Consider the following 26,902-nt stretch of genomic DNA (forward strand, 5'->3'; position numbering starts at 1 on the left):
CATTCACCTTGTGGGTTTAAACTCGTCTGTACATAGCCTGTTGTCGTTTGGAGCCTGCATTGCTCAAACTGTCCACTTTGTAGTATTTCTACGTGAACTGACACCACTGCATGCAATAAGAGCTACTCCTCTGAAACCCAACATCTTGTCAGCTACCTTTTTTTTCCCCACCAGCATAAACTGGAATGCGATTTGCAGCAGAGGGAGGAAGAGATTGCCGAGCTACAGAAGGCTCTGAGTGACATGCAGGTCTGCCTCTTCCAGGAGCGAGAGCACGCCCTACGCCTCTACTCAGAAAATGACCGCCTAAGAATCAGGTACCAATGGGAGGAAGGAGATGCTGGGGGCATGTTTCTAAACTGCATGGAACGAGATGCATTTCTTCCATGGTCCTCCTCTTGGCTGCATTCCCAGGGAGCAGGCTCTGAGATAGGGGTTTGCCTGCATGATGGTCACTAGGGAGACTCTTAGGGGGAGCAGCTCTGAGCAGATTTGGGTTGAGGGAGAATTTGAATTACAGTAGAGTCCGCCAAGGACTTCGCTGGTGGTTCAGTGGTAAAGCATCCACCTGTAGTGCAGGAGACACAGTTTCAAACCCTGGGTTGGGAAGATCCCCTGGAGAAGAAAATGGCAGCCCACTCCAATATTCTTGCCTGGGAAATGCCATGGACAGTGGAGCCTGGTGGGCTACAGTCCATGGGTTTGCAAGAGTTGACACAACTTAGTGACTAAACCACCACCACCAGAGTCTACCAAGGGACAGAGGTCTTAGTCAGCCCCACGGGGAGTGATCTGTCATTGGATGCAGCTCCCAGCAGGGAGGGATATAAACTTGGGAGAGGCGGCCCCCTTCAGCCCAGGGCAGTTGCTGCAGAAGGACCGAGCCCCTGGGTGATGGGCATCTGAGCGGTGTGCCAGGGCACCCGGTACAGTGCAGTTCTTTTTTAATTCTGGTAAAATATACTTAACCAAAATTTACCATTTTAATCATTTTTAAGTGTACAGTTCAGTATTATTAAGTGCCTTCATGTCATGGTGCAGCCACACCACTGTCCATCTCCAGAACTTCCTCATCCCACACAGAGGATTTTTATAGGACTTGCATGGAATCTGTAGATTGCTCTGAGCAATGTTGACATCTTAATATTATGTCTTCCAATCCATGGACACAGGATATCTTTCCATTTGCTTATTTCATCTTCAATTTCTTTTAGGAGTGTTTTCAGTATACAAGTCTTTCCTTTCCTTGGTTAATTCCTGAATATTCTTTTTGATGCTGTTGTGTATCAAATTCTTTTCCTAATTTTCTTTTCAGATTTTTCATTGTCAGTGTATAGAAATGCATGTTGGGTTTGTGTTATGCTCCTTTGCTGAATTCCTTTACTAGTTCTAACAATTTTTTAAATTTTTAAAAAAATTTTCTGTGGAATCCTTAGGGTTTTCTGAGTATAAGATCATGTCACCTGTGAACAAGGATTATTTCATTTCTTGCTTTCCAGCTTGAGTGTCTTTTCTTCCTTTTTCTTGCCTACTTGGTCTGGCTAGGACTTCAGTACTAAGTTAAATAGAAGTTGCACAATGGGCAGCCTTGTCTTGTTCTTGATCTTAGTAGAGAATTTGCAGCTTTTCACCACTGAGTGTGACTTTAGCTGTGGGTTTTTCATTTGTGGCTTTTATTGTGCAGAGGTTGTTTCCTGCTCTTCTTAATTTGTTGAGTGTTTTTATCTAAAAAGGCTGTGGTTCGTGACATTGTACAGGAGATGGATCAAGACAATCCCCATGGAAAAGAAATGCAAAAAAGCAAAATGGCTGTCTGAGGAGGCCTTACAGATAGCTGGGAAGAAAAGAGAAGCGAAAAGCAAAGGAGAAAAGGAAAGATATTCCCATCTGAATGCAGAGTTCCAAAGAGTAGCAAGGAGAGATAAGAAAGCCTTCCTCAGCGATCAGTGCAAACAAATAGAGGAAAACAACAGATTGGGAAAGACTAGAGATCTCTTCAAGAAAATTAGAGATGCCAAAGGAACATTTCATGCAAAGATGGGCTCGATAAAGGACAGAAATGGTATGGACCTAACAGAAACAGAAGATATTAAGAAGAGATGGCAAGAATACACAGAACTGTACAAAAAAGATCTTCACGACCCAGATAATCACGACGGTGTGATCACTCACCTAGAGCCAGACATCCTGGAATGTGAAGTCAAGTGGGCCTTAGAAAGCATCACTGCGAACAAAGCTAGTGGAGGGGATGGAATTCCAGTTGAGCTATTTCAAATCCTGAAAGATGATGCTGTGAAAGTGCTGCACTGGATATGCCAGCAAATTTGGAAAACTCAGCAGTGGCCAGAGGACTGGAAAAAGTCAGTTTTCGTTCCAATCCCAAAGAAAGGCAATGCCAAAGAATGCTCAAACTACCGCACAATTGCACTCATCTCACATGTTAGTAAAGTAATGCTCAAAATTCTCCAAGCCAGGCTTCAACAATATGTGAACCGTAAACTTCCAGATGTTCAAGCTGGTTTTAGAAAAGGCAGAGGAACCAGAGATCAAATTGCCAATATCCACTGGATCATCGAAAAAGCAAGAGAGTTCCAGAAAAACATCTATTTCTGCTTTATTGACTGTGCCAAAGCCTTTGACTGTGTGGATCACAATGAACTGCAGAAAATTCTGAAAGAGATGGGAATACCAGACCATCTGACCTGTCTCTTGAGAAACCTGTATGCAGGTCAGGAAGCAACAGTTAGAACTGGACATGGAACAACAGACTGGTTCCAAATAGGAAAAGGAGTCCGTCAAGGCTGTATATTGTCACCTTGCTTATTTAACTTATATGCAGAGTACATCATGAGAAACGCTGGGCTGGAAGAAACACAAGCTGGAATCAAGATTGCTGGGAGAAATATCAATAACCTCAGATATGCAGATGACACCACCCATATGGAAGAAAGTGAAGAAGAACTAAAGAGCCTCTTGATGAAAGTGAAAGAGGAGAGTGAAAAAGTTGGCTTAAAGCTCAACATTCAGAAAACTAAGATCATGGCATCTGGTCCCATCACCTCATGGGAAATAGATGCGGAAACAGTGGAAACAGTGTCAGACTTTATTTTTGGGGGCTCCAAAATCACTGCTGATGGTGATTGCAGCCAAGAAATTAAAAGACACTTACTCTTTGGAAGGAAGGTTATGGCCAACCTAGATAGCATATTGAAAAGCAGAGACATTACTCTGCCAACAAAAGTCTGTCTAGTCAAAGCTATGGTTTTTCCAGTGGTCATGTATGGATGTGAGAGTTGGACGGTGAAGAAAGCTGAGTGCCAAAGAATTGATGCTTTTGAACTGTGGTGTTGGAGAAGACTCTTGAGAGTCCCTCGGACTGCAAGGAGATCCAGTCAATCCATCCTAAAGGAGATCAGTCCTGGTTGTTCATTGGAAGGACTGATGTTGAAGCTGAAACTCCAATACTTTGGCCACCTCACGCGAAGAGTTGACTCATTGGAAAAGACCTTAATGCTGGGTAGGATTGGGTGCAGAAGGAGAAGGGGACAACAGAGGATGAGATGGTTGGATGGCATCACTGACTCGATGGACATGGGTTTGGGTAGACTCCGGGAGTTGGTGATGGACAGAGAGGCATGGCATGCTGCAATTCATGGGGTCGCAAAGAGTCGGACACGACTGAGTGACTGAACTGAACTGAATGTTGTCAGGTGCTTTTTCTGTGTCAGATGATGATTGTGTGTTTTCCTCCTTCATTATATCAGTGTGATGTATTACTTTGGTCAACTTCCATATGTTGAACCATGCTTGTATTCCAGGAATAAATTCCACTTAATTGTGGTATATCCCTTTAATATGCTGCTGAATGCATGTTTGCTGATGTTCTGTGGAGGATTTTTGTATCGATGTCTGTAAGGTCTGTAGTGGTTTTCGTGTAGTGTCTATCCAGCTTTTGTATCAGGGCAGTGCTGGCCTCATAGAAAGTGAGAGGAACTGTTGCCTCCTCTTCAGTTTTTGGAAAAGTTGGAGGATGATTGCTGTTAGTCCTTCTTTAAGTGTTCAGTGGAATTCACCACAGAAGCCATCAGGTCCAGGGTATTTCTTTTTTGGGAGGATTTTGTTTCCTGGCTCAATCTCCTTAATAGTTTCAGTCTTGACCTAACGTAGCACTTCCTTTCAGCTCTGGGCCATGATGAAAGGTCACCTTCTATGACACCTGTTACATGGGTCAGTGCAGTATCTCACGTCACCTTCCATGACACCTGTTACATGGTTCAGCGCAGTGTCCCAGAGAAAGGACATGCTGTCTTCAGACACTGAGCAGTTCCTCTGACATTATGAGTCCTTGGTGGTGGTGGTAGGCATGAGGTACAATAATCTGTCCTTCATTTTGAACGGAGTATCTTGGCATGCCTAGATCAGACCCCTGAAACTTCGCTGACGTGCTATGTAGGGTTTGCCTCCGACCCTTTGGAGCATGCATGAGGGTTCTAACCCACTTGTACTTCTTGTTTGTCTCATCTGATTTAATTCGATAGCTCAGTGGTGAACAGATCCAGGTCCCTTTGGACAAATTTGGTATTGAACAGAAGAGCTAACAAGGTCCTCAGAAAGTCTGTAGAAGTATCCTCTTGTTCACTTCTCCTGAACAAGAGCTGCTCTGGTCCTGTTACTTGTGGAAGGGACTACATTTGCTTAACCATAGCCACATGCTGTGTACCTAAGACCAGGTTCTCTGCTCTAGCAAAAATGCTACTGCAGCTGGCACAGTCACCGAAGTTGTACCTACTTGGTAGCAGTGTGTTGTTGCCTGTCTGGTTTTGCAGGATCATACTTGTGAATTAATGGGGATTTGATGGGGACCCTCACCCTTACGTCCTTTTAGTCTTTGTTTACCATTGTGGCTGGGGTGCAGAGAGGCAGTTTCAGAGGCTTCCACTTGCTTTAACACAGAAACCAAGAAAACAATTTGGAAATTCTGCCAACTGCCAATTATGTTCATTTCAATTATACATTTGGAGATGGGGAAATGACCCCTGACTAGGTTTGGATCCAGTGGACCCACTTTGAGCTGGACTAGAACCAAAATTCTGTCTATTACCTGGTTCCTGTATGCCCCAGATAATGCTTCATGTCATTAGGTGTCAAAGTCAGCTCAGACTGTCCAGCAGTCCTTGGAACGTCTGGGTGTTTCCTTCCCCACAATGTGCAGTTACTTGAATAAATGGCCATAGACCCTTGGAGGAAGGGCTGAGGGATCATGACCATGTACTCTGGCTATGGTCTCACCAGGTCTTACCTCTCGGAGATTCATCTTCTTCTTTAGGTAGTAGTCTGACAGCTGGCTGGGTGTGGGAAATGGGTCAGAGATTGTGAGTTTGTATAGATTGTGAGTTTGTACAGCCCAACCCTCCTTCTACCTTTACTTTTATTTAATTGTTTAGGCTCTATGCTGTTGACCACTCACCTGTCTTGCTCCTAAGAACACTAACAAGTCTCCACATCCCAGGCTCTGAAATCTCATTGTGTTGTAAAGATTTTTTTTTAATAAAGTCTTTATTGAATTTATAATATGTTACAATATTGCTTCTGCTTTACGTTTTAGTTTTTTGGCTGCAAGGTATGTGGGATTTAGCTCCCTGACCAGGGATCAAACCTGCACCCCTTGTGTTGGAAGGCGAAGTCTTAACCACTGGACCACCAGGGAAGTCCCTGACAGCTCTCTTGAAGTTTGCTTTCTTGGTCCATTTGTGCTATCATCTGTCTGCGGTCACTTTCCTGGAAAATGAACTCTGCAATGGAGATTTGCTTGCAGGAGCTTTGTGGGGAGTGTGCTCAGAAGTAAACCACCATGGGGCACTCGGGAAAGTCTGAGTGGGCAGAGGCTAAATGGTGATTCAGTGACAGCAGGCCTCAGCCCCTGCCACAGGGTGCCCTTCTAGGATGGTCCTCAGATCCTGAAACGAGGTGAGAGGACTGGGCTTCGTACCCCTCAGTAGCCAGGCCCTGGGTGCAGCTGCTCCTTGAGCATACAGTTGGTGAGACAGGCCGCCTGGACTGAGGGCAGGCCTGGAGAGAGATCCAGCTGTGAACTGTCAGCTCCCACGTAGCTGAAGAGGCAGAGTTGAACAGTATGCCCTGGTGTCTTCCTTCACGCTCTTCAACCAACTGATTGAGGTTATTTCCTGCTGGGTTCTCTGAATTCCTGTATTTAAATGCCTGATGCTCTTAAAATTAGAGCTGAAGTCTAGATAAATCCTATTTAATTTAATTTAGTTAATTTTTTGGAGCCTATTGCTGATGCTCTCTCCTCTCTGTTGACATTTTTGATTTTCAATGTTTCAGGCGTACAGCAAAGTGATTCAGTTATGCTTAGGTATGTGTCTATACCTATAAATATACATATATGTATACATATATATTTACTTTTCAGATTTTTTTTCCAGATAGGTTATTACAGGATATTGAGTAGAGTTCCCTGTACATACAGTAGGACCATCTACTTTATATCTAGTGGTGTGTACATGTTAATCCAAACTCCCAGTTTATCCCTGCCCTCCTCCCCCTTTGGTAACCGTAAGTTTGTTTTCTACATCTATTAGTCTGTTTCTGTTTTGTAAGTAAGTTTATTTATATCATTTTTTTAGATTCTACATATAAATGATACCCTGATATTTGTCTTTGTGTGACTTCACTTAGTTTAATAATCTCTAGGTTGATCCATGTTGCCACAAATAGCATCATTTCATTCTTTTTAATGACTGAGTAACATCCCATTGTGTGTGTGGAGTGAAGTAAAGTGAAGTGAAAGTCACTCAGTCGGGTCTGACTCTTTGCGACCCCATGGCCTACAGTCCATGGAATTCTCTAGGCCAGAATACTGGAGTATTCTGGAGTAGTCCCTTCTCCAGGGGATCTTCCCAACCCAGAGACTGAACCCAGGTCTCCTGCATTGCAGGCACATTCTTTGCCAGCTGAGCCACAAGGGAAGCCCAAGAGTGCTGGAGTGGGTAGTCTATTCCTTCTCCAGCAGATCTTCCCGACCCAAGAATCCAACCAGGGTCTCCTGCATTGCAGGTGGATTCTTTACCAACTAAGCTATCAGGGAAGCCCTGTGTGTATAGTACATCTTCTTTATCCATTCATCCGCTGGTGAACACTTAGGTTGCTTCCATGTCTTGACTATTGTCAAGACATAAATAGTGCTTCTGTGAACATTGAGGTGCATGTTTCATTTTGAATTAGATAGCTTTTGTCTTTTCCAAATATATGCACAGGAGTGGGATTGCAGGGTCATATGGTAGCTCTATTTTTAGTTTTTTGAGGAACCTCCATAATGATCTCCATAGTGGCTTCACCAGTTTACATTCCCACCAACAGTATAGGAGGTTAATCCGATTTAATTTTAATTTGAGGTTACCATTGCTTTAAAAATAAATGAGTCAGAAGGGAGATCCTTTAAACATTTACTTACTCTGGACACAATGTATGCTTATTCTCTATGAGAATTGCAGGGAGCTAGAAGACAAGAAGAAGATTCAGAATCTCTTGGCTCTTGTGGGAACAGACACTGGAGAAGTGACCTATTTTTATAAGGAGCCTCCCAACAAAGTAAGTCCTCCTTTGTATAGCAGGGTAGATAAGGCTTGTACAAAATGCAGGCTGGGGTCCATAATCAGACAACTTTGGTCCTTGCTAAAAAAGCTCAAAGGAGAGTTAGCTACCATAGTCTCACATTTGCTTAAGTTTTCAGAGCATTTTCTGCAACTACAAACAGGTTTGTGATTTTATTCATTTTCTTCAAAAGCCTTGGAAAGTAGCATTGTTTACCCCATTCTGCCATTTGGAAACCTTAAGCTTAGAGGAGGAGATGTCTTGGATGAGATTAGAGAGAGCAGCAGGAGCAGACTTAGTGTGGGAACAAGTTTCAATACTAGGTTCTTTTTAAGTCTTCGCTTACACTGATTACAAAAGTAATGCATAGTCTTTGTTAAAAACAAACACAGATTTCAGGAATCTAATAGAAAAGTGACAATCTCCCATAATTCTGTACCCTAGAGATAAAGCTTTTTTTTCTACTCATATAGAAATATTTATGTGTATAATTGAGATTTCCAGTTTTTCACTATAAACAGTGCTTCCGTTCAGTTCAGTTCAGTTCAGTCGCTCAGTCGTGTCCGACTCTTTGCGACCCCATGAATCGCAGCATGCCAGGCCTCCCTGTCCATCACCAACTCCCGGAGTCTACCCAAGCCCATGTCCATTGAGTCGGTGATGCCATCCAGCCATCTCATCCTCTGTCATCCCCTTCTCCTCCTGCCCCCAATCCTACCCAGCATTAGGGTCTTTTCCAATGAGTCAACTCTTCGCATGAGGTGACCAAAGTATTGGAGTTTCAGCTTCAACATCAGTCCTTCCAATGAACACCCAGGACTGATCTCCTTTAGGATGGACTGGTTGGATCTCCTTGCAGTCCAAGGGACTCTCAAGAGTCTTCTCCAACACCACAGTTCAAAAGCATCAATTCTTTGGCGCTCAGCTTTCTTCACCGTCCAACTCTCACATCCATACATGACTACTGGAAAAACCATAGCTTTGACTAGACAGACCTTTGTTGGCAGAGTAATGTCTCTGCTTTTCAATATGCTATCTAGGTTGGTCATAACCTTCCTTCCAAGGAGTAAGCATCTTTTAATTTCTTGGCTGCAATCACCATCAGCAGTGATTTTGGAACCCAAAAGAATAAAGTCTGACACTGTTTGCACTGTTTCCCCATCTATTTCCCATGAAGTGATGGGACCAGATGCCATGATCTTAGTTTTCTGAACGTTGAGCTTTAAGCCAACTTGTTCACTCTCCTCTTTCACTTTCATCAAGAGGCTCTTTAGTTCTTCTTCGCTTTCTGCCATAAGGGTGGTGTCATCTGCATATCTGAGGTTATTGATATTTCTCCCAGCAATCTTGATTCCAGCTTGTGTTTCTTCCAGCCCAGTGTTTCTCATGATATACTCTGCATGTAAGTTAAATAAGCAGGGTGACAACATACAGCCTTGACGTACTCCTTTTCCTATTTGGAACCAGTCTGTTGTTCCATGTCCAGTTCTAACTGTTGCTTCCTGACCTGCATACAGGTTTCTCAAGAGACAGGTCAGATGGTCTGGTACTCCCATCTCTTTAAGAATTTTCCACAGTTAGTGCTTCCGTGAACATCTTTATACATATCTATATATGCATGTTTCAGTGTTTCTGTTTCTTTCCTAAAGGACCTTGTCAAAGACCACTTTCTTTCTTTTTTTTTTTTTGCGGGGGCAGGGGGGAGATATTGCCAAATAACCCTGAAATTTTATTTTTCCATTTATATCACCAGCACTGGTTTTAGTCAGTGTATATTCAGTTTGTTAGTGGGTTTTATCCAGTTTGTCTTCTCTGGTCTCCCATATGCATGGCATCCTTATATGATTGTATCAGTTTTGACCAATTTAATTTATGAATGGTGTTTGATCTGTAGAACTAAAGCTAAAAAATGAAATACTATATTTATAGGAAGACTATTTCTGTACTTTTTTTTTTTTTTGCTTCTTCAGGTCAGCATTCTCCAGAAGACTGTCCAGCCTGTAGAAGTACGTGAAAAGAATGAATCTTCAGCTCTCAGAGCAGGTACCAACTGTATTTTTAGAAATTCTTATTGATGCATAATTAAAAAGCACAGTGCAAATAATTAGACATTTTTTCCTACTATACAGTGATAATAAATATTCATAATCATGCTGCTGGTGGTCTCAGATCTTACTGAGCTATTTTTTTTAAAACCTTTCTATGAGAAGGAAATGGCAACCCACTCCAGTGTTCTTGCCTGGAGAATCCCAGGGACGGCGGAGCCTGTTGGGCTGCCATCTATGGGGTCGCACAGAGTCGGACACGACTGAAGCGACCTAGCAGCAGCAGCAACATGATGTTTTAATAAAGTAGAATAAAAAATATATCTAATTAATATGCTTATGGTGATAAGTCATAAAATATATTTGGATAACATGTGGAATCACAGCCTATTAATTATTCTCTCTAACCCTCAGTCTCCTTATCCTTTTCTCTTTTATTAATGGAAATCCTAATTTTTAAAAATTGAGATATAATTGACATATAATGTTAGTTTTAAGTGTGCAATATAGTAAATTGATATTTGTATATATACAAAATGTTCAGCACAGTAAGTCTAGCTCATGGATCACTACGCATGTGGAGATAAGCACTTTTGAGGTCTGCTCTTACAAAGGAAACAACAATTCTAACTTGAAATAACATGCACCCCAGTATTCATAGCAATATTATTTATAATAGTCAAGATATGGAAGCAGCCCAAGTGTTCATCAACAGATGACTGGTTAAAGAAGATGAATGGAATACTACTCAGGCATAAAAAAAATGAAGTCTTGCCATTTGCAGCAACATGGATGGATTTAGAGGGCATAATGCTAAGTGAAATAAGGCAGAAAAATATTGTATGGTATCACTTATAGGTGGAATCTAAAAAATAAACTAGTGAGTATAGAACAAAAACAGACTCACAGATGTAGGGAACATACTAGTGGTTACCAGCAGGGTGAAGGAAGGGAAGGGGCAGAATAAGGCTAAAGGATTAAGAGGAACAAACTACTATGTATAAAATAAATCAGCTACAAAGATATATTGTACAGGACAGGGAATATACTTTATAATACTTTATAATAAGTATAGACAGAGTATAATCTATAAAACTTTTGAATTGCTATGTTGTACACATGAAATGAATATTATAAATTACTATACCTCAATAAAAAGAATCAATAAGCTTCTTGAATCATCTAAATCATCAAATTATGTTTAGTGGAGTTTTAGTGTTGCTTGTTTTTAAAATCATTTTGTCCATTGAAAATTGGGTTACACATCATAACTAAAATGTTTAGATTTAGTTTTTTTAATTCATTACCCTTTTTCATTAAATAAGATTTTACAAAGAAATTAGATACAACTCCAAAGGAAAATTTAGTAGTTTATTCTTCAGAAAGATCCAGGTGACATCCTAACAAAGTTCCGTTAAGAGATTCCTATTTGCACAACTGAGCATTGTAGTTATTGTACATTGTCCTTTTTATTCCTTTCCTTCTCTTCCATATAAAGAAAACCAAACTTCTGTGCAAAGATAATGTTGATGCTTGAAAAGCAGAAAGAAAACCTAAGTGAAGGTCTCTACTGTTTTCTGTTTTAGATTCTAAAGGCAGCAGGAGGAAATCAGCAGGGAGAGAAAAGGAGGTGAGCACTGGGCTGCATCAGAGAGACGTCCAGACCCTTGCCCTTGAGGTATGACCGCGGGTGCTCCACACATGGGCCTGGAGCGGGTCCTGTGCCCTCATTAGCATGTGCCACATGCCTCCTGGCACACGTGTTTCCTCTGGGCATCTTGGGACTGGAAGTTTGAGGTTGTTCCTAATTTCCCAGAGCTCTGTCTCTACAACCATTACTCTGTACTGCACCATTCTAGAAGTGCTGGTGTGAACCTGCAGTTCATGCAGCTCATAGGCCGAACCCTCCCACCAGAGTCGTCACAGTCAAAACTCCCTGTGCAGCTGGCCCGGGACACGCAGAGCTGCTGCTGTCTGTCCTGAAACAGACACAGAGTCACAGTAGGTGACCTTTGCTGGTACATCCATTTGTCTGGCGCATGTATTCCAAAGTCTAGGAAAGTAATGAGTCACCTTCTCACTATCTGGTCATCATATGTCACCTACAACCATGAGTTTTCATCTTAACTGCACTCAAGTTCCTGTCCTTATCAGAAGGCGTGTTGGTGTAAATGGACAGTTTCTACCTTTGGCCAGTGTCGCCTTGTGGGGTCAAGACAGACTGACTCAGACAAGGAAATCACATTATACTCATTTTGCTGCACTTTTTAAATTTAAAAATGAAGAAACGAGTCTTTCTCTACACAACTAGGAAGTCCCAAAATGGAGACAGTCCTAAAAGCCCAGAGAGAGAGATGGTGAGAAGGTGAGCGTCTCAGAGAGGGGAGACGGGCTTGTCCAGCCTTTCTGGTGTGACATGGGTGCTCTGCTTGGTGTGGACAGAGTCTGCTCTCGTGTGGCCTGAGACCACATGTGAGACGTAAAGAGGAGTCCAGTTGAGATTTTTCTCCTGTTTTGCTGCTGCACGTCTGTTTTTTTTGTTTGTGGGGTTTTTGTTTTTCTGGAGAGAGGCTCGCTGTTAGAGGTGAGAAGCGAGCAGGAGTCGAGCGGGAGTGGACGCCTCGCCCCTCCGTCCTGTCCAGGTGGAGGCGCTGCAGGCGCAGCTGGAGGAGCAGACCCGGCTCTCGCGGGAGCAGGTGGCGGGGCTCATGGAGGAGAGGCGGATCCGCGTCGAGGAAGTGCAGGTTCATCAGCAGAGAAGCTGGGACAGAATCACAGAGCTCACCAGAAGGTGAGTACTCACGAGCCACACTGGACATGTTCCAGGTGTCTCCCATGTGATTTAGAATGTCCAGGGGTCAGGACTCTCACATTCACTGCCAAGGTTGCTGGTTCGCTCCCTGGTGGGGGAGCTAAGATCCCGCAAGCTGGCAGTCCTGTCCAGTAGCAGCAAGGGTCCTGGCGCTGAAGGAAATGTCTCAGCAGACCTCCCACCCCCCGCCTCTCTCTCCCAGTTCCCTGGTGTACTCATCTGATGCTTTTCCTGCAGGACTGGAGGCTCTACACGCTTCCCTCAACCCCTCTGAGGGTTGTAGTCTGATCTTACCGTCCTGGAATGTCCTTTTCTCCACTGATGGTTATTGAAGTCAGCATAACAGTCCTTTTCTCTTGTTCGACTTTACATACCTGCACCAGAAAATGGAAACTGTCTGTACTGCTGTTTTTACCCCATTCCCGCCTGCCTGTCCCCTGCTTTCTGCAGCCTGCTCTTGTTCCCTGTTGTGCTTAGCATGCCCTGTCTCAAGTCATCACTGAGTTCATTTGTGTCTTTCTGTGTGTCTGGGCCTCTGACCACCCCCTCTTTGAAATCCATCTCCCTTGGTTCCCGCAGCACCTGTCTTTCTTGGTTCTCCCCATTTCACCCTCCTCAGCTGTTTGTCCACTTCCAGTGACCAGAGCTGGGCTGTAGAGACATCTTAAATAGAGTATGTTTGAAAACCTCAAATTCACCATGACTGAAACTCAACTTTCTCTTTCCCAACAAGCACCCCTCCCCATCTCAGACCTGCTGCTCCATTCTTTCCCATTTAGCCCAGTGCCATCCCATCCATGTAGTTTCTCAAGTTTGGACACTCAGGGTCGTTTTCAGCTCCCCACTCTCCAGTTTCTGATTCCAAACCCCATCATCTGTGAACCTGGAAGCCTCTCCTGTCCATTCTCTGCCCTCTTGTTCCTGGCTCAAGCTGTGTTCTGGTTTAAATCTGCTGTCACCAAACTGTGTTTCCTGTCGCCAGTCCCCTTGTGCCCTGCAGGCTTCCTCCCTGTGAGTGTCTCCTGCTGCCTTGGCCCTTGGGAGTCTCGGCCCTCAGTCTCTGCTCCTCTGGCTATAGCTCACCTCTTTCTTCAGCCGGACTCCTAAGGCTTTGGTTCACGCAGCACTCACGGTGCAGCAGCCTCTCAGTGTGCAGTCACCCTTTCTCTGACCTTCCCAGGGAGGGGTGCACTTTTCCTTACACATCTCCCCCCTGTCGCCCGTGATGACCAATGTGACTCAGTGATGGGCCTTTTCACCTTCTATTTTAATGATGTCTCTTCTCCAAGGTCTTTTCCTGTGTGCAGAGCAGGCGCATAATAAATAATTCTTGAACACTTGATGACCTTTATCTTACCTTCTCTATCCTGCATTAAACATCCTACATTTTAAAATATTTTTTAACAGGAATTCCCTGGTGATCTGGTGGTTAGGACTCGGAGCTTTCACTGCCAAGGGCCCAGCTTGAATCTCTCGTTGGGGAACTAGGATTCCATAAGCCATGTGGTGCGGCAAAAAAAAAAAAAAGAAAACGTGTATATATATATATGTACACACACACGTATGTGTGTGTGTATGGGCTTCCCTGGTGGCTCAGATGGTAAAGAATCTGCCTCTAATGTGGGAGACCCATGTTCAGTTTCAATCCCTGGGTTGTGAAGATCCCCTGTAGTGTGTGTGTTTATATTCTTTTTCACCTTGCGATCTTTATCCTGTTGGTTTTTTTATTGCTTCGCAAACTTTTTTAGTGTCTCTTCCTCCATTCTAAAGCATGGTCACTAAGCTAGACATGATAATCAAGTTGCAGTCGCTGACCAGTGCAGGTAGAAGATGCCCCTGGCCCTTGGCAGGCCCTGCTGCTTCCAACATCATGTTGTATTTGCATTTGGCTGGTACCTCTCCATCTTCATTTTTGGTGTTTTGTGCTTAAGCATAGCATCTCCACTTTCTATTGGATTTGAATTGTTTTTAAGGGAACAATATTTTTCAATTGTCAGAGTAAAGTATAATTTTACATCTGTCAGATTATTAATAGCCTTCCTGGTTCAATGTCTTCTGCAGATCTGAGCGCTTGATCCGCTCCTTCCAGTAGATCGGCATCCTGAGGGTGTTGAATGGCAGGAAATCCAAGGCTGTTGATGGCTGCCTGTTAGGTGTCACTTTGAGACCATTTGTACGTTTGCAAGAGCATGCTTTCCCTGTTTGTAACTGAGACCATAACACAAGATAGAATAAAATAACCTGTTGGAAGCAAGAGCAGTCCTTGTGGGAACTGACTCAATCTCTCCCTGTTTATACAGACACACACATACCTGAATATGTCCATCAGATGACGGTTACTCTTCTGACATTATATAGTCATTGTCCCCTTCTCTGTGTACTTTATTACTCATGAGAAGAACTAAGTGGATCTTACCATATGTGTTCAGTGGAAAACTGCAGTATGGTATTTAATACCCTTTGCAAGCAGTGTGATCATTTGATACAGTATATTTCTAGCTGCTGATGTTAAACTGATGAGTTGCTAACTCTTAAGGAAATTTTTTTTTTTTTTCTGAGTTTCTTTAGCCATGGACTTTATTGTTTGAATATTTGCAATTATTATTCTATACACAAATGTTAATTTCTTACAAAATTCTGTATTCCATATTGCTAGGTCACTTCACTCTCCATTTTATGTCACATTTCCATCAAGAACTATTTCCCCAAATCACAATCTGCCTGATTGTGTGTTGTTGTTGTTCAGTTGCTAAGTTGTGTATGACTCTGCCATGCCATAGACTAGCCCACCAGGCTCATCTGTCCATGAGATTTTCCAGGCAAGAATACTGGAGCGGGTTGCCATTTCCTTCTCCAGGGAAGGAAATTTTTTTTTTGAAGACAGAAACGTCGTTTGTCTATTCCCAAATCTCAGCAGGAATCTATTTAGTACCTGTGTATGTCTAATAGTTGGTACTGTCCTTGATCTGGTGGCATCTGGCAAAAATAAATGATAAATAAGGTTAAGAAGTGTCGCACTGCAGCACAGGGCGTAGAGTGAAAGCACTGAGGGGTTTCGGAGAATGAAGGGGCCACGTGGGCTGAGGCCATTGAGGTGCCTCCACAGAGGAAGCCTATCTCGGAGAAAGGACAGGATTTGCTGTTGGGCAGCTCGGCCCAACAGCTCACAGGGGAGCTAGGCCCAGACAGAAGCAAAGCTGTGTTGACATTTTAGAACTTGTGTTAACCTTCAGTCAGAACCCCATGACTTAGTTTATTGTAAAGTCTGGTGCCTTGGAAAAGTCCATACTTAGGCTGTGTGTAAATATTTCCGTAGTCCTTCTAATTACATAACCTGAAATTAGCACCCAGAAAAATATCTGTCAAGACCGGTCTATGAACCAATATAGATACATTATGCTTTGTTCAATAAAACATGTAAGACTGCCAATGATCAGATGAAGCATGTTTTTAAAACGCTGATGGTATTTACAGAATCTACTTATTACACATTTTTTAAAGGACCTGCGTTTTGGCTGTGTTTGGAGTAACTGTCACATGTCCACGTCTGTACTTTCTTCCCTAGTCTCCACCATACCCAGGAGCTGCTCTACGAGAGTACCAAAGACTTTCTGCAGCTCAGATTTGAAAACCAAAATAAGGAGAAGTCCTGGATGCTTGAAAAGGATCACTTGATGTCAAAGATTAAGGAATGCAGGGTGCAGTGTAAGAAGAAAGAAGAGAAAATGGGAAAAATGTGGCTAGTTCATGAGAGTCATCACAACCAAAATGAATATATTAAGGTAGTTTCCTCTAATAGAATTTTTTTTTATTCTGAAATTGTTGAAAGAACTCGGAGAATTTCAAAGAACCTAATCATTGTCATAGAAGATCCAGTCCAGGAAGCTGTTGTAGCCACGATCTCAAGAAATAGGTCTCAAAGAGTAGCTCTTTGTTACTGTGTTTGGGGATTTAGAACATTAAAGTGTTGACTGATGATCGATAGATTCATTCAACAGATATTTGTTGAAGTAGTGTAGTGGGCGGGGCTCTCAGTATACGGCAGCAGACAGGCCAGACCAGGTCTGTCTTCACGGCATTTACATTCTAACAGGTGAGAAAGACCAGAAACATTAACAAATAACCAAGTGTGGGTTATAGAAAAGTGGTCCTGGGAGTTCCCTGGTGGCCTAGTGGTTAAGATTTTGGGCTCTCACTGCCGTGGCCCAGGTTCATTCGCTGGCCAGGGAGCTGAGATCCCACAAGCCAGGTGGTGCAGCCAAAATACATTAAATTTAGGGAGGAAAAAAAGTGGTGTTATGGAATTAGAAGGGTTCTGTGAAGATTGTGTGTTGCTATTGGAGGTCTGCTTTTGTCGAGAAGCACTGGGACACCGTCTGGAGTCTGGCTTTTTTGCTGAGACCTAGAGAATGGAGCTGAGCTTGCCAGGCGGACCTCAGGGAAGAGCATCAGGCAGGGGAGAGCAGGTGTGAGGGAGCATGTGGCTGTGGCCGTGAGGGGTGGGCACGCAGGGTGGAGGGAGGTCACGCTCCTGCCGAGGATGCGTAGCTCCAAGCGTTGTCGTGTCTTTAAAGGATCTCATGTAAGGAAGTGACATCCGAGTTGGGCTTTTTCAAGATCATCCTGGCTGCTCAGTGGAACATGTGTTTAAAGTACTGTTGATGTTTCTTTCTTTTTAAAGAAAAACTTAAGAAGTGTATCCCCAAATAGGTGGTAATGTCTTACTTGGTACAATTCTGAACTCCATTATCTGACTCTTCCAAGAGCCAAAAATGTTTGTTTTATTTAAAAGAAAGTCTAAAAAATAACAAAGGAAAAAAACAGAATTTCCTGCTCTGTACACATTAAGAAAAAAGCTAGAGAATCCTCCAGAAGTAGGTTTTCAGATGTTCTCCTTGATGTCTTGTTCCTTCACTGATTTAGCACCTCTAGAAATCCTTTCTTTCCGTTCTTTCTTTACTTCAGTGCTATTGGAATTACCCAAATTAAAGAACAAAGATTAATTTTTCTCTCCTTCTGACCCACAGTCCCTAAAGGATAAGCTCATACAGGAGAAAAGGCTGTCCAGCATGTACCAAGAGCAGTGCATTTCCCTGGAAGAAGAGCTGGCCCGGATTCGTGAGGAGGAAGGAGTGAGGAGAGAGATCTTTAAGGTGTGGGGTTCTCTGCCTCTCACGGGCGGACGAATGATGCAGCTGGCTAGGGGTGCCCCTTCTGCTCACAGAGGCCTTCCTGTACCCCGTGTATAGGACCGCACCAACAAGATGGGGAGACGCCTGCAGGCCATGACTAAGCGCTACGAGGCCTTGGAGACCCGGCGTGTCTTGGAGGTAGAAGGCTTTAAGACAGACATTAAGATTCTCCGGCAAAAACTAAAAGACGTGGAGCAGATGCTCTATAAGGTAATTGATCCTGAATTACCAGGAGGGAGAAAAGGTGTGGGTGAGCAGACAGGGCACGAGAGCCCCTCTGAGGGAAGCTTGGCCGCATCACCATCCACCTGGTCTCGCTGAAATCAGTGTAAACAGGGCGTGCCAGGGGAAGACAGGACAGCCTGAAGCGACTGAAGGATGATGTCAGAGTATTTCCCCCTGAGCTCAGCTCAGCACAACTATTCATCCCTCCCAACTCAAGGAGTGGGTTCAAAGAGCCGGGTCTGTGGGGAGTTCCTGGGGTTCCTGTGGTTAGAACTCAGCGTTCTCACTGCCAGAATCTGGGTTCAATCCCTGGTCGGGGGACTGAGGTCCCACAAGCTGTGTGGCCTGGCCAAAAGAAGAAGGAAAAAAAAAATCTGTGTCTGTTTTACAAATGGGTAAAGTGAATAACTGGGTTAGAAAGTATTTCTCCCCTGTGAGACACAGCTTCACATAGAATCTGAGACGTCTCCAGTGTCATCTTAAAGAGATGTAACTGTCCATCCACATGAACGGTCACTGTGCCAAGAAGGTTCATACAGAAACAAAGAGATGCTGCCTTTCATGCTTTGGCAAATTTACTAATAATGTCTATATTGGTCTCTTTTTACTCACTGTCAATTGTTGATTGTCCTCTGACTCAGGCTCCTCTCCTGTCATGTGGGGAAGCAATGGTCTCGTGCCTTGTCTGCCCTAACTCTATGTTTTCCTTCTCTCAGAGAGTCTCTAGACTAAGCATTGACTCTACCCTGTGAACTAAGAGTATCAGAGAAAGGAGCTGGCATAGCTGGGGCTTCATGCCTGGTTTCTCTCCTGTGGCATCTGCCATAATCACTTCTTTTTTTTTTTGAATCTCTAGGCCACACTCAGCGCCCAGGCAAACCAGGATCTTGCCATTCTGTGTGAGGTTCGTGATAGGAATCGACTGGCACACAAGATACAGGGAGAACTGAGGAACCTCAAGGCCAAAGTGTTTGGCCTAGAGAACGAACTTAGGTTCTGCTGATGTTACATGTGAGGAATGGCATGGGTCTGGAGTGGGTCTGCTTCCTGAAATCCAAGGAGAAGTTCATCCACTCCCAGAAACCGCAGGCACAGGGTTGTCCAGAGTAGTGGTGTCCGTTGTTATGAAGATGGGGAAGAATCAACTTTTCTTTTTTTTTGCATCCTAAGATTTATGGTTTTTGCTGTGCTTTTAACTGATTGTGGGGTTTTTTGATTATTTGATTTTTTTTTTTTTTGGTTTGGATTACAACCTGAATTACTTAGAGACTTTCCCACATTATTTGGGAGTTTATAATGACAGGGGGTTTTTGTTTGTTTTTGTGTTTTTAAGAAGACAGTGACAAAAAGGAAAGTGTTTATTTTTGCTGTGAGCTTGGCTGAGTGTTAAGGGAGGAACACTTCCCCCGGGAGGTCAAGACACCCACTAAGATTGCCTTTCTCCTGGGCAGAGGGCAAAGGCCACAGATCACAGGCCAGTCAGACATGAACGGGCTTTAATTCTCTCAGCCCTGAGCTGAAGGGCCCCTTGTTCGTTTCTGGGTAGCAGTCTCAGAAAGTGGCACCAGAGGGCACCAGAGACCCTGCTCTTAAGCAAAATATTCATCTGGGAACATAAAGGTGCCACTTTGGTAAGAGTGAGTGAAACTTAAACGATCCTTGTGTGAAAAATTCAGTATTTTACCAGTACTATGTGGTTTTTTTTTTAATAATGTATATATTTTAAATTAGCTATTTTTCAATAAAACATAATTTAAAATGTTCTATTTGAGCTTTCTATAATTTCTTGCTAAAACCACATTTATACTTTGTTGATGACTCTGTTTACTTACCTCTCCATGGTTTCTGCAGTGCTATACATTTATGAAAGGTTTCCTAAATGCATCCCTTGAGATTGTCTTGGAGGTAGCAGGAAAGATAGTACAAGATGATGGCACTAAAACCATATCCATTTTTTTCATCTCTGGCCTTTTTTCAGCAAATAACTGCATCTGGGGCAAAGTAATTGTGAACATACCTAGACAGCCTCTGAGAATTCAGTTGGTCTTGACTTATGATTTAGCTATGGTTTTTCCCATAGTCATGTACAGATGTGAGCATTGGACAGTAAAGAAGGCTGAGTGCCAAAGAATTGATGCTTTCGAATTATGGTGCTGGAAAATACTCCTGAAGAGTCCCTTGGACAGCAAGGAGATCAAACCAGTCAATCCTAAAGGAAACCAGCCCAGAATATTCATTGGAAGGACTGATGCTGAAGCTAGAGCTCCAGTACTTTGGCCACCTGATACAAAAAACTGACTCATTGGAAAAGACCCTGATGCTGGGAAAGAGTGAGAGCAGGAGGAAAAGGTGGGGCAGCAGAGGATGAGATGGTTGCATGGCATCACTGACTCAATGGACATGACTTTGAGCAAACTGGGAGATAGTGAAGGACAGGGAAGTCTGGCGTGCTACAGTTCATGGGGTCAGAAAGAGTCAGACCCGATTTAGCAACTGAACAACAACAATGGCTTAGAATAGCATCATTCTAATGTACCCACTTCAGAGGAAGGGACTCAGGTTTTCATATTTGTGTTAAGGTAAGGAAAACTGTCAGTAGGAGATGCTGCCTTTTATTTTTTTCCAAAGCTGATGGTAGCAGATCAACTGTCTTTCACTAATAAACTGAGGCAGGTTCCCAGAGGGACCAGTCCTGGGCTTTCAAGGGATGTTGGTCAGTGGGTGGTACTTCCTTTTGTCCTGACACTCATTGTCCATGATCATTGCTGTTTTGATGCTGGCAAAACCAAAAGGCTTATTAAATCACAGAATTTCAGAGTAAGAAGGAATCTCAGAGATCGTGTCGAGATCCAGCTTTTTTATTTTATATGCAAATCAGGCCTGCCACCACTGACTTGAGCAATCAGTCGGTAATGGTTTTAACACCCTAGTCTCAATTCCAGTGACGTTCATCTTCACATTAACCACACATTAGTGTTGCCACTCTAAATCTCATCGTCACCAAAAAGCAGTATAGTGTGGTGGGAAGAGCACGGGCTACAGAGAATCACGGTCGTGGATTCTGCCATGCCTCTCTGGAACTCAGGCTCTAGTCTCCATCTACAGAATCAAGGTGAAGCTACCTGCTTTAGCTGGGTGATCACAAGTATTAAGAGGAAATCTAGAACAACTTATCAATAAAAAGACAAAAAGTGGCCAAAGGGTCTGAAATGGCATTTCTCCAAGAAAATATACAAATGGCCAATAAGCACATGGAAAGATGCTTGACGTTAGTTACTGAGAAGTAGAGTCAAAAATGAGATACCACACCCATAGGATGGCTGTAATAAGATAGTAAGTATATAACTAATGAGGACCAAGGAACTCTACTCAGTGCTCTGTAATAGCCTTTATGGGAAAAGAATCTAAAAAAGGGTGGATATATGTATACATAAAGCTGATCCACTTTGCAATGCAGCAGAAACTAACACAACATTGTAAGTAATACTCCAGCTAATCAAACAGCAAGATAGGTGCTGGCAAGGATGTGGAGAAACTGCAGGCTTCATGCATTGCTGGTGGGATTCTAGAATGGTACTGCCACTTAGGAAGGCAGTCTAAGCAGTTACTCAGAAGTTAAACACCTATCAAAGGAGGAAATGGGAGGAGGGATAAATTAGGAGTTTGGGATTAACATATGCACACTACTATATGTAAAATAATAACCAACAAGGACCTACTGTATAGCACAGAGAACTCAAATCAATATCTTATAATAACCTCTATGGGAAAATAATTTGAAAAAGTACATGTACATATTATATATATATATATATATAACTGAGTCTCTGTCCACCTGATACTAACATTGTGAATCAACTTCCTTCAATAAAAGAAAGTTAAACACAGTTATCATGTGATCCTGCACTTTGACTCCTTAGGTATACACCCAAGATAAAATATCCATCCACAAAAATTGTATAAAAATGTTTAAAGCAGCATTATTCATAGTAGCTAAAAAGTAAAAGCAATCCATGTCCAATTGTAATCAACTGTTTTGTTTTTTGGCTTCAATTGACTTCCTATGAATTTCTCGCCATTGTCATTCAGATTGCATGGTGTATTTAATACCATTCATTCCTTCATTCAGCATTTCATGTTTAGGTGCTTTGTCCTAGAAATTCTGCTGGATCTTAAGTTGGTAGAGAACACAAAAACAGTGCGGGAAGGTGAGCACTGTGGGTGCAGAGGACAGGAGGCAGAGAAAGTGGCTCAAATGAGGAAATGTTTGAGCCGAATCAGCGGTGATTTTGGAGGCAGAGAACTGGGTATTTCAGATGGAAAAACAACAGGAGCAGAGGCAGGGAGAACGGAAAGTTTGGGGAAGTGCGATAACGGGAGACAGAGGCATAGAACATAGGGCATAAGACATGGTATGAAATTTCACTTGATACAATAATATAAATCTGTTACATATTTCAAGATCTTTTGCAATTGTTGGAAACATTTGGATTTGCTTAAGAATGGGGGGAGAAAAGACCCAATAACCAAAATCAGAAGCATAGTGATACCAATTCATGCATGAAAAAAGAATTTGAAATGCAAACTCACTTTCTTAAAAATTAGGAGTGAGAAGCATGATGCAATAATAAATATATGAAATGTTTATTTCTTGGGAAATCTTTGAGGGTAAGTTACGGTCAATATCAGGGTTTACTGCAGTATCTACAACAACCAAGCAAAGGATGGTCTTTAGATCTTCAGAAAAAAAGCCATCCATGTTATCTGCTTTGTCTTTTAAAGTTTCTCTTTTAGCTAGGTAAAAGAGTTGCTTAGGAATAAATCACTTTAAAAAATTTATTGAAATACAGTTGATTTATAATGTGTTAATTTCTACCGTACAGCAAAGTGACTCACATATGTACATATATTCTTTTTAAAATATTCTTTGTGGTTTCTCAGAATATTGAGTATATTTTCCTGTGCTATATATACAGTTGTTTAGTTACTAAGTCATATCCATCTCTTTGTGACCCCATGGACTGTAGCCTGCTCGGCTTCAGCCATTCATACCATGGAGTTCTCCTGGCATGAATACTGTAGTGGGTTGCCATTTCCCTCTCCATAAATCACTTTTTTATCCATGAAATTTATGTGATTTTGCACAACAGAAAGTAGCTCTGGCTATGTTATTTTTGGTTCAGTCTTATGATTCCCACTGCTCTCCACCCACACCACACTAGGTTGGCTACCAAGATTCACCCTTAATATTTGCAACATAGCAGACGGTTCTGTCATCATTCACTGCACACAAGAACAGAAGGAAATCAATGGCTATAGCCCTGATCCAGGAGAAGAATTCAAGGCCAGGTTTCAAGGGAGACATTAGGACTGGAGAGGAAAGGGCAGGTCTGAGGACCATTCAGGAGTAGAAAGGACATCATTTCTTTGTGATGGAGAAGGTTTAAGTATCAGAAAAGAATTAAGGGTAGTTCTTTTTTTGTTTGTCTAGCTGCATGCGAGATCTTAGTTCCCCACCAGGGATCAAACCCAGGCACTCTGCAGTGGAAGCACAGAGTCCTAACCACTGGACCGCCAGGGAGTCCAGAGAGTAGTTCTCTAACTCCAAAGTTTCCGGCTTGGGGCACCATGTATATGTGACACTAGTAAGTGAGGTTTAGCAGTTTTCCATTACACCTGAGAAAAGGGATATGGAGGTTCAAAGAGAAGTTAGGATTAAAGATAGAGATGGAGAATTATTAGCATGTAGAAAATTACTGAAGTCTTGTATCTAAACCATGGATGCAGATGAGATCAGAGGTGGGAAGCATAGAGAATAAGAGAAGGAGGCCAAAGAGGAGAAACCTTAAGGGTTAGAGGAGACAGCTGGTAGAAAAAGAATGGTCTGAATAACAAGAAAATAGTGTTCTGGAAACCTAGGGAAATGAGAACTTCTAGAAGTGAGAGGTTGGCAGGATTGTCAAAGGCTGCAGAAAAATAAGGTGAGTTAGAATTGAGATATTGGATTTGGCAAGTTAGTAGCAGGTGGATTTAAAGCAATTCCAGGGCGCTTCTGTGGTGGTCCAATGGCTAAGACCCCGAGCTGCCAATGTAGGGGACGTGCGTTCAATCCCGAGTCAGGGAACTAGATCCCACATGCCACAACTAAAGATCCCGCATGCTGTGACTAAGACCTAGCACAGCCAAATTAAATAAATAAAGCCAACCCAATGAAGTGGAGACAGGAGTTGACCCATATTCAGCTCAGGAGTGAGACAAGGAGGAAGCTGTGAAGCAGCTTTAGAGATGAGAAAACCAAGGAATGGACTGTGATGGTTTCAGGCTGGGGACGATGTGCCCACATGTAGAGGCTGAAAGGAACAAGCCGGAGGATGGTGCTGAAGACAGAGGGTTGAAGTCGAGAGGGTGTTGGTAGAGGAAGGCACTGCTGGAGGGTAGGAGCTGGTGCTGACGGAGGCAATCAGAGCAGAGAAGTGGGTGGACTATTTAGGCGTGGCTGCCTCATTCTCATATAGGAAATAAAATCAAAGCCCTCCACCGAGAGTGAGAAGGGGCATAGATGTGACAGGGAGCTTGAGAAGTGTGAAACTACTTGGGAAGACAAGAAGGAAGGAGGAGGGGCGAGCGATAGAATTGTTAGGAGTAAGTCTTTTTTTTTTTCTTTTAAAGATTTTTCTTCTCTTGACGTGGACCATTTTAAAAGTCTTCACTGAATTCGTTACAGTATTGCTGCTGTTTCATGTTTTGGTTTTTGTCTGCAAAGCATGTGCGATCTTAGCTGCCGGACCAGGGATCGAACTCACACCCCCTGCATTGGAAGGAGATGTCTTAGTCTTGGGACCACCAGGCAAGTCCTTAGAGGTAGGTCTTGGTGAAGGCTGTTGAGCTGAGTTGACGGCCAGTAGAAAAATGCCTCAGATGACAGCAAGTCAGTCAGCTTCCCTCTCCCCTTCATGCCGCCCCACCCTCACCCCTGTCCAGCTTCCCAAGGATAAGGGCACAGAGCCCTCAGAGGATCAGACTAGGCAGACCAGCAGAACAGAAGGCAGGTGAGGAGATGGAGCTACAGGGAGGGCTTGGCTGCCAAGCAAAGAGAGAGGCACAGCAAAGAAAGTGTTTGGGAAATGGGTTTTTTTAAATCTTTAAAAAAAAAATTTATTTAATTTTTAGTTGAAGGATGACGGCTTTACAGAATTTTGTTATTTTCTGTCAAACCTCAACATGAATCAGCCATAGGTACACATATGTCCCCTCCCTTTTGGACCTCCCTCCCATCTTCCTCCCCATCCCACCCCTCTAGGTAGATACAGAGCCCCTGTTTGAGTTTCCTGAGCCATACAGTAAATTCCCATTGGCTATCTATTTTACATATGGTAATGTAAGTTTCCATACATCTCACCCTCTCCTCCCCTTTCCCCATGTCCCTAAGTCTATTCTCTATGTCTGTTTCTCCATTACTACCCTGTAAATAAGTTCTTCACTACCATTTTTCTAGATTCCGTATATATGCATTCAGTTCAGTTCAGTTCAGTCGCTCAGTTGTGTCTGACTCTTTGCGATCCCATGAATCACAGCACGCCAGGCCTCCCTGTCCATCACCAACTCCCGGAGTTTACCCAAACTCATGTCCATTGAGTTGGTGATGCCATCCAGCCATCTCATCCTCTGTCATCCCCTTCTCCTCCTGCCCCCAATCCTTCCCAGCATTAGGGTCTTTTCCAATGAGTCAACTCTTCGCATGAGGTGGCCAAAGTATTGGAGTTTCAGCTTCAACATCAGTCCTTCCAATGAACACCCAGGACTGATCTCCTTTAGGATGGACTGGTTGGATCTCCTTGCAGTCCAAGGGACTCTCAAGAGTCTTCTCCAGCACCACAGTTCAAAAGCATCAATTCTTCGGCGCTCAGCCTTCTTTACCGTCCAACTCTCACATCCATACATGACCACTGGAAAAACCGTAGCCTTGACCAGATGGACCTTTGTTGACAAAGTAATGTCTCTGCTTTTAAATATGCTATCTAGGTTGGCCATAACCTTCCTTCCAAGGAGTAAGCGTCTTTTAATTTCATGGCTGCAATCACCATCAGCAGTGATTTTGGAGCCCCCAAAAAATAAAGTCTGACACTGTTTCCACTGTTTCCTCATCTATTTCCCATGAGGTGATGGGACCAGATGCCATGATCTTAGTTTTCTGAACGTTGAGCTTTAAGCCTACTTTTTCACTCTCCTCTTTCACTTTCATCAAGAGGCTCTTTAGTTCTTCTTCACTTTCTGCCGTTAAGGGTGATGTTATCTGCATATCTGAGGTTATTGATATTTCTCCTGGCAATCTTGATTCCAGCTTGTGTTTCTCCCAGCCCAGCATTTCTCATGATGTACTCTGCATATAAGTTAAATAAGCAGGGTGACAATATACAGCCTTGACGTACTCCCTTTCCTATTTGGAACCAGTCTGTTGTTCCATGTCCAGTTCTAACTTGCTTCTTGACCTGCATACAGGTTTCTCAAGGGACAGGTCAAATGGTCTGGTATTCCCATCTCTTTCAGAATTTTCCACAGTTTATTGTGATCCACACAGTCAAAGGCTTTGGCATAGTCAATAAAGCAGAAATAGATGTTCTTCTGGAACTCTCTTGCTTTTTCGATGATCCAGTGGATGTTGGCAATTTGATCTCTGGTTCCTCTGCCATTTCTAAAACCAGCTTGAACATCTGAAAGTTCACGGTTCACGTATTGCTGGAGCCTGGCTTGGAGAATTTTGAGCATTTCTTTACTAGCGTGTGAGATGAGTGCAATTGTGCGGTAGTTTGAGCATTCTTTGGCATTGCCTTTCTTTGGGATTGGAATGAAAACTGACCTTTTCCAGTCCTGTGGCCACTGCTGAGTTTTCCAGATTTGCTGGCATATTGAGTGCAGCACTATTTATCTTTATCTTTCTGACTTACTTCACTCTGTATAATAGGTTCTAGGTTCATCCACCTCATTAGAACTGACTAAAGTACATTCCTTTTTAT

General features: G+C 43.0%; 1 protein-coding gene across 13 annotated transcripts in view; it reads left to right on the top strand.

Moving 5' to 3' along the window:
- The window catches only part of CCDC77 (coiled-coil domain containing 77), a 35,036-nt gene extending 15,384 nt beyond the window's left edge, over positions 1–19,652 (top strand). For 8 of the 13 annotated variants that reach the window (XM_081593971.1, XM_081593972.1, XM_081593974.1 and 5 more), the window contains 9 exons: positions 175–317; positions 7,515–7,611; positions 9,585–9,657; positions 11,246–11,337; positions 12,302–12,450; positions 16,037–16,253; positions 17,499–17,624; positions 17,721–17,873; positions 18,745–19,652. In XM_081593971.1, coding sequence (XP_081450097.1) covers positions 175–317; positions 7,515–7,611; positions 9,585–9,657; positions 11,246–11,337; positions 12,302–12,450; positions 16,037–16,253; positions 17,499–17,624; positions 17,721–17,873; positions 18,745–18,891 — 1,197 coding nt within the window. In that variant the 3' untranslated portion in view covers positions 18,892–19,652. The remainder of the gene's footprint in view (positions 1–174; positions 318–7,514; positions 7,612–9,584; positions 9,658–11,245; positions 11,338–12,301; positions 12,451–16,036; positions 16,254–17,498; positions 17,625–17,720; positions 17,874–18,744) is intronic. The other 5 variants (XM_081593978.1, XM_081593977.1, XM_081593979.1 and 2 more) reach the window with 1 other exon arrangement.
- The last annotated feature ends 7,250 nt before the right edge of the window (positions 19,653–26,902 follow it).

Source organism: Giraffa tippelskirchi, chromosome 4, assembly GCF_054371585.1.
Source record: "Giraffa tippelskirchi isolate mGirTip1 chromosome 4, T2T-mGirTip1v1.2.pri, whole genome shotgun sequence".
In the NCBI taxonomy this organism is placed as follows: Eukaryota; Metazoa; Chordata; class Mammalia; order Artiodactyla; family Giraffidae; genus Giraffa; species Giraffa tippelskirchi.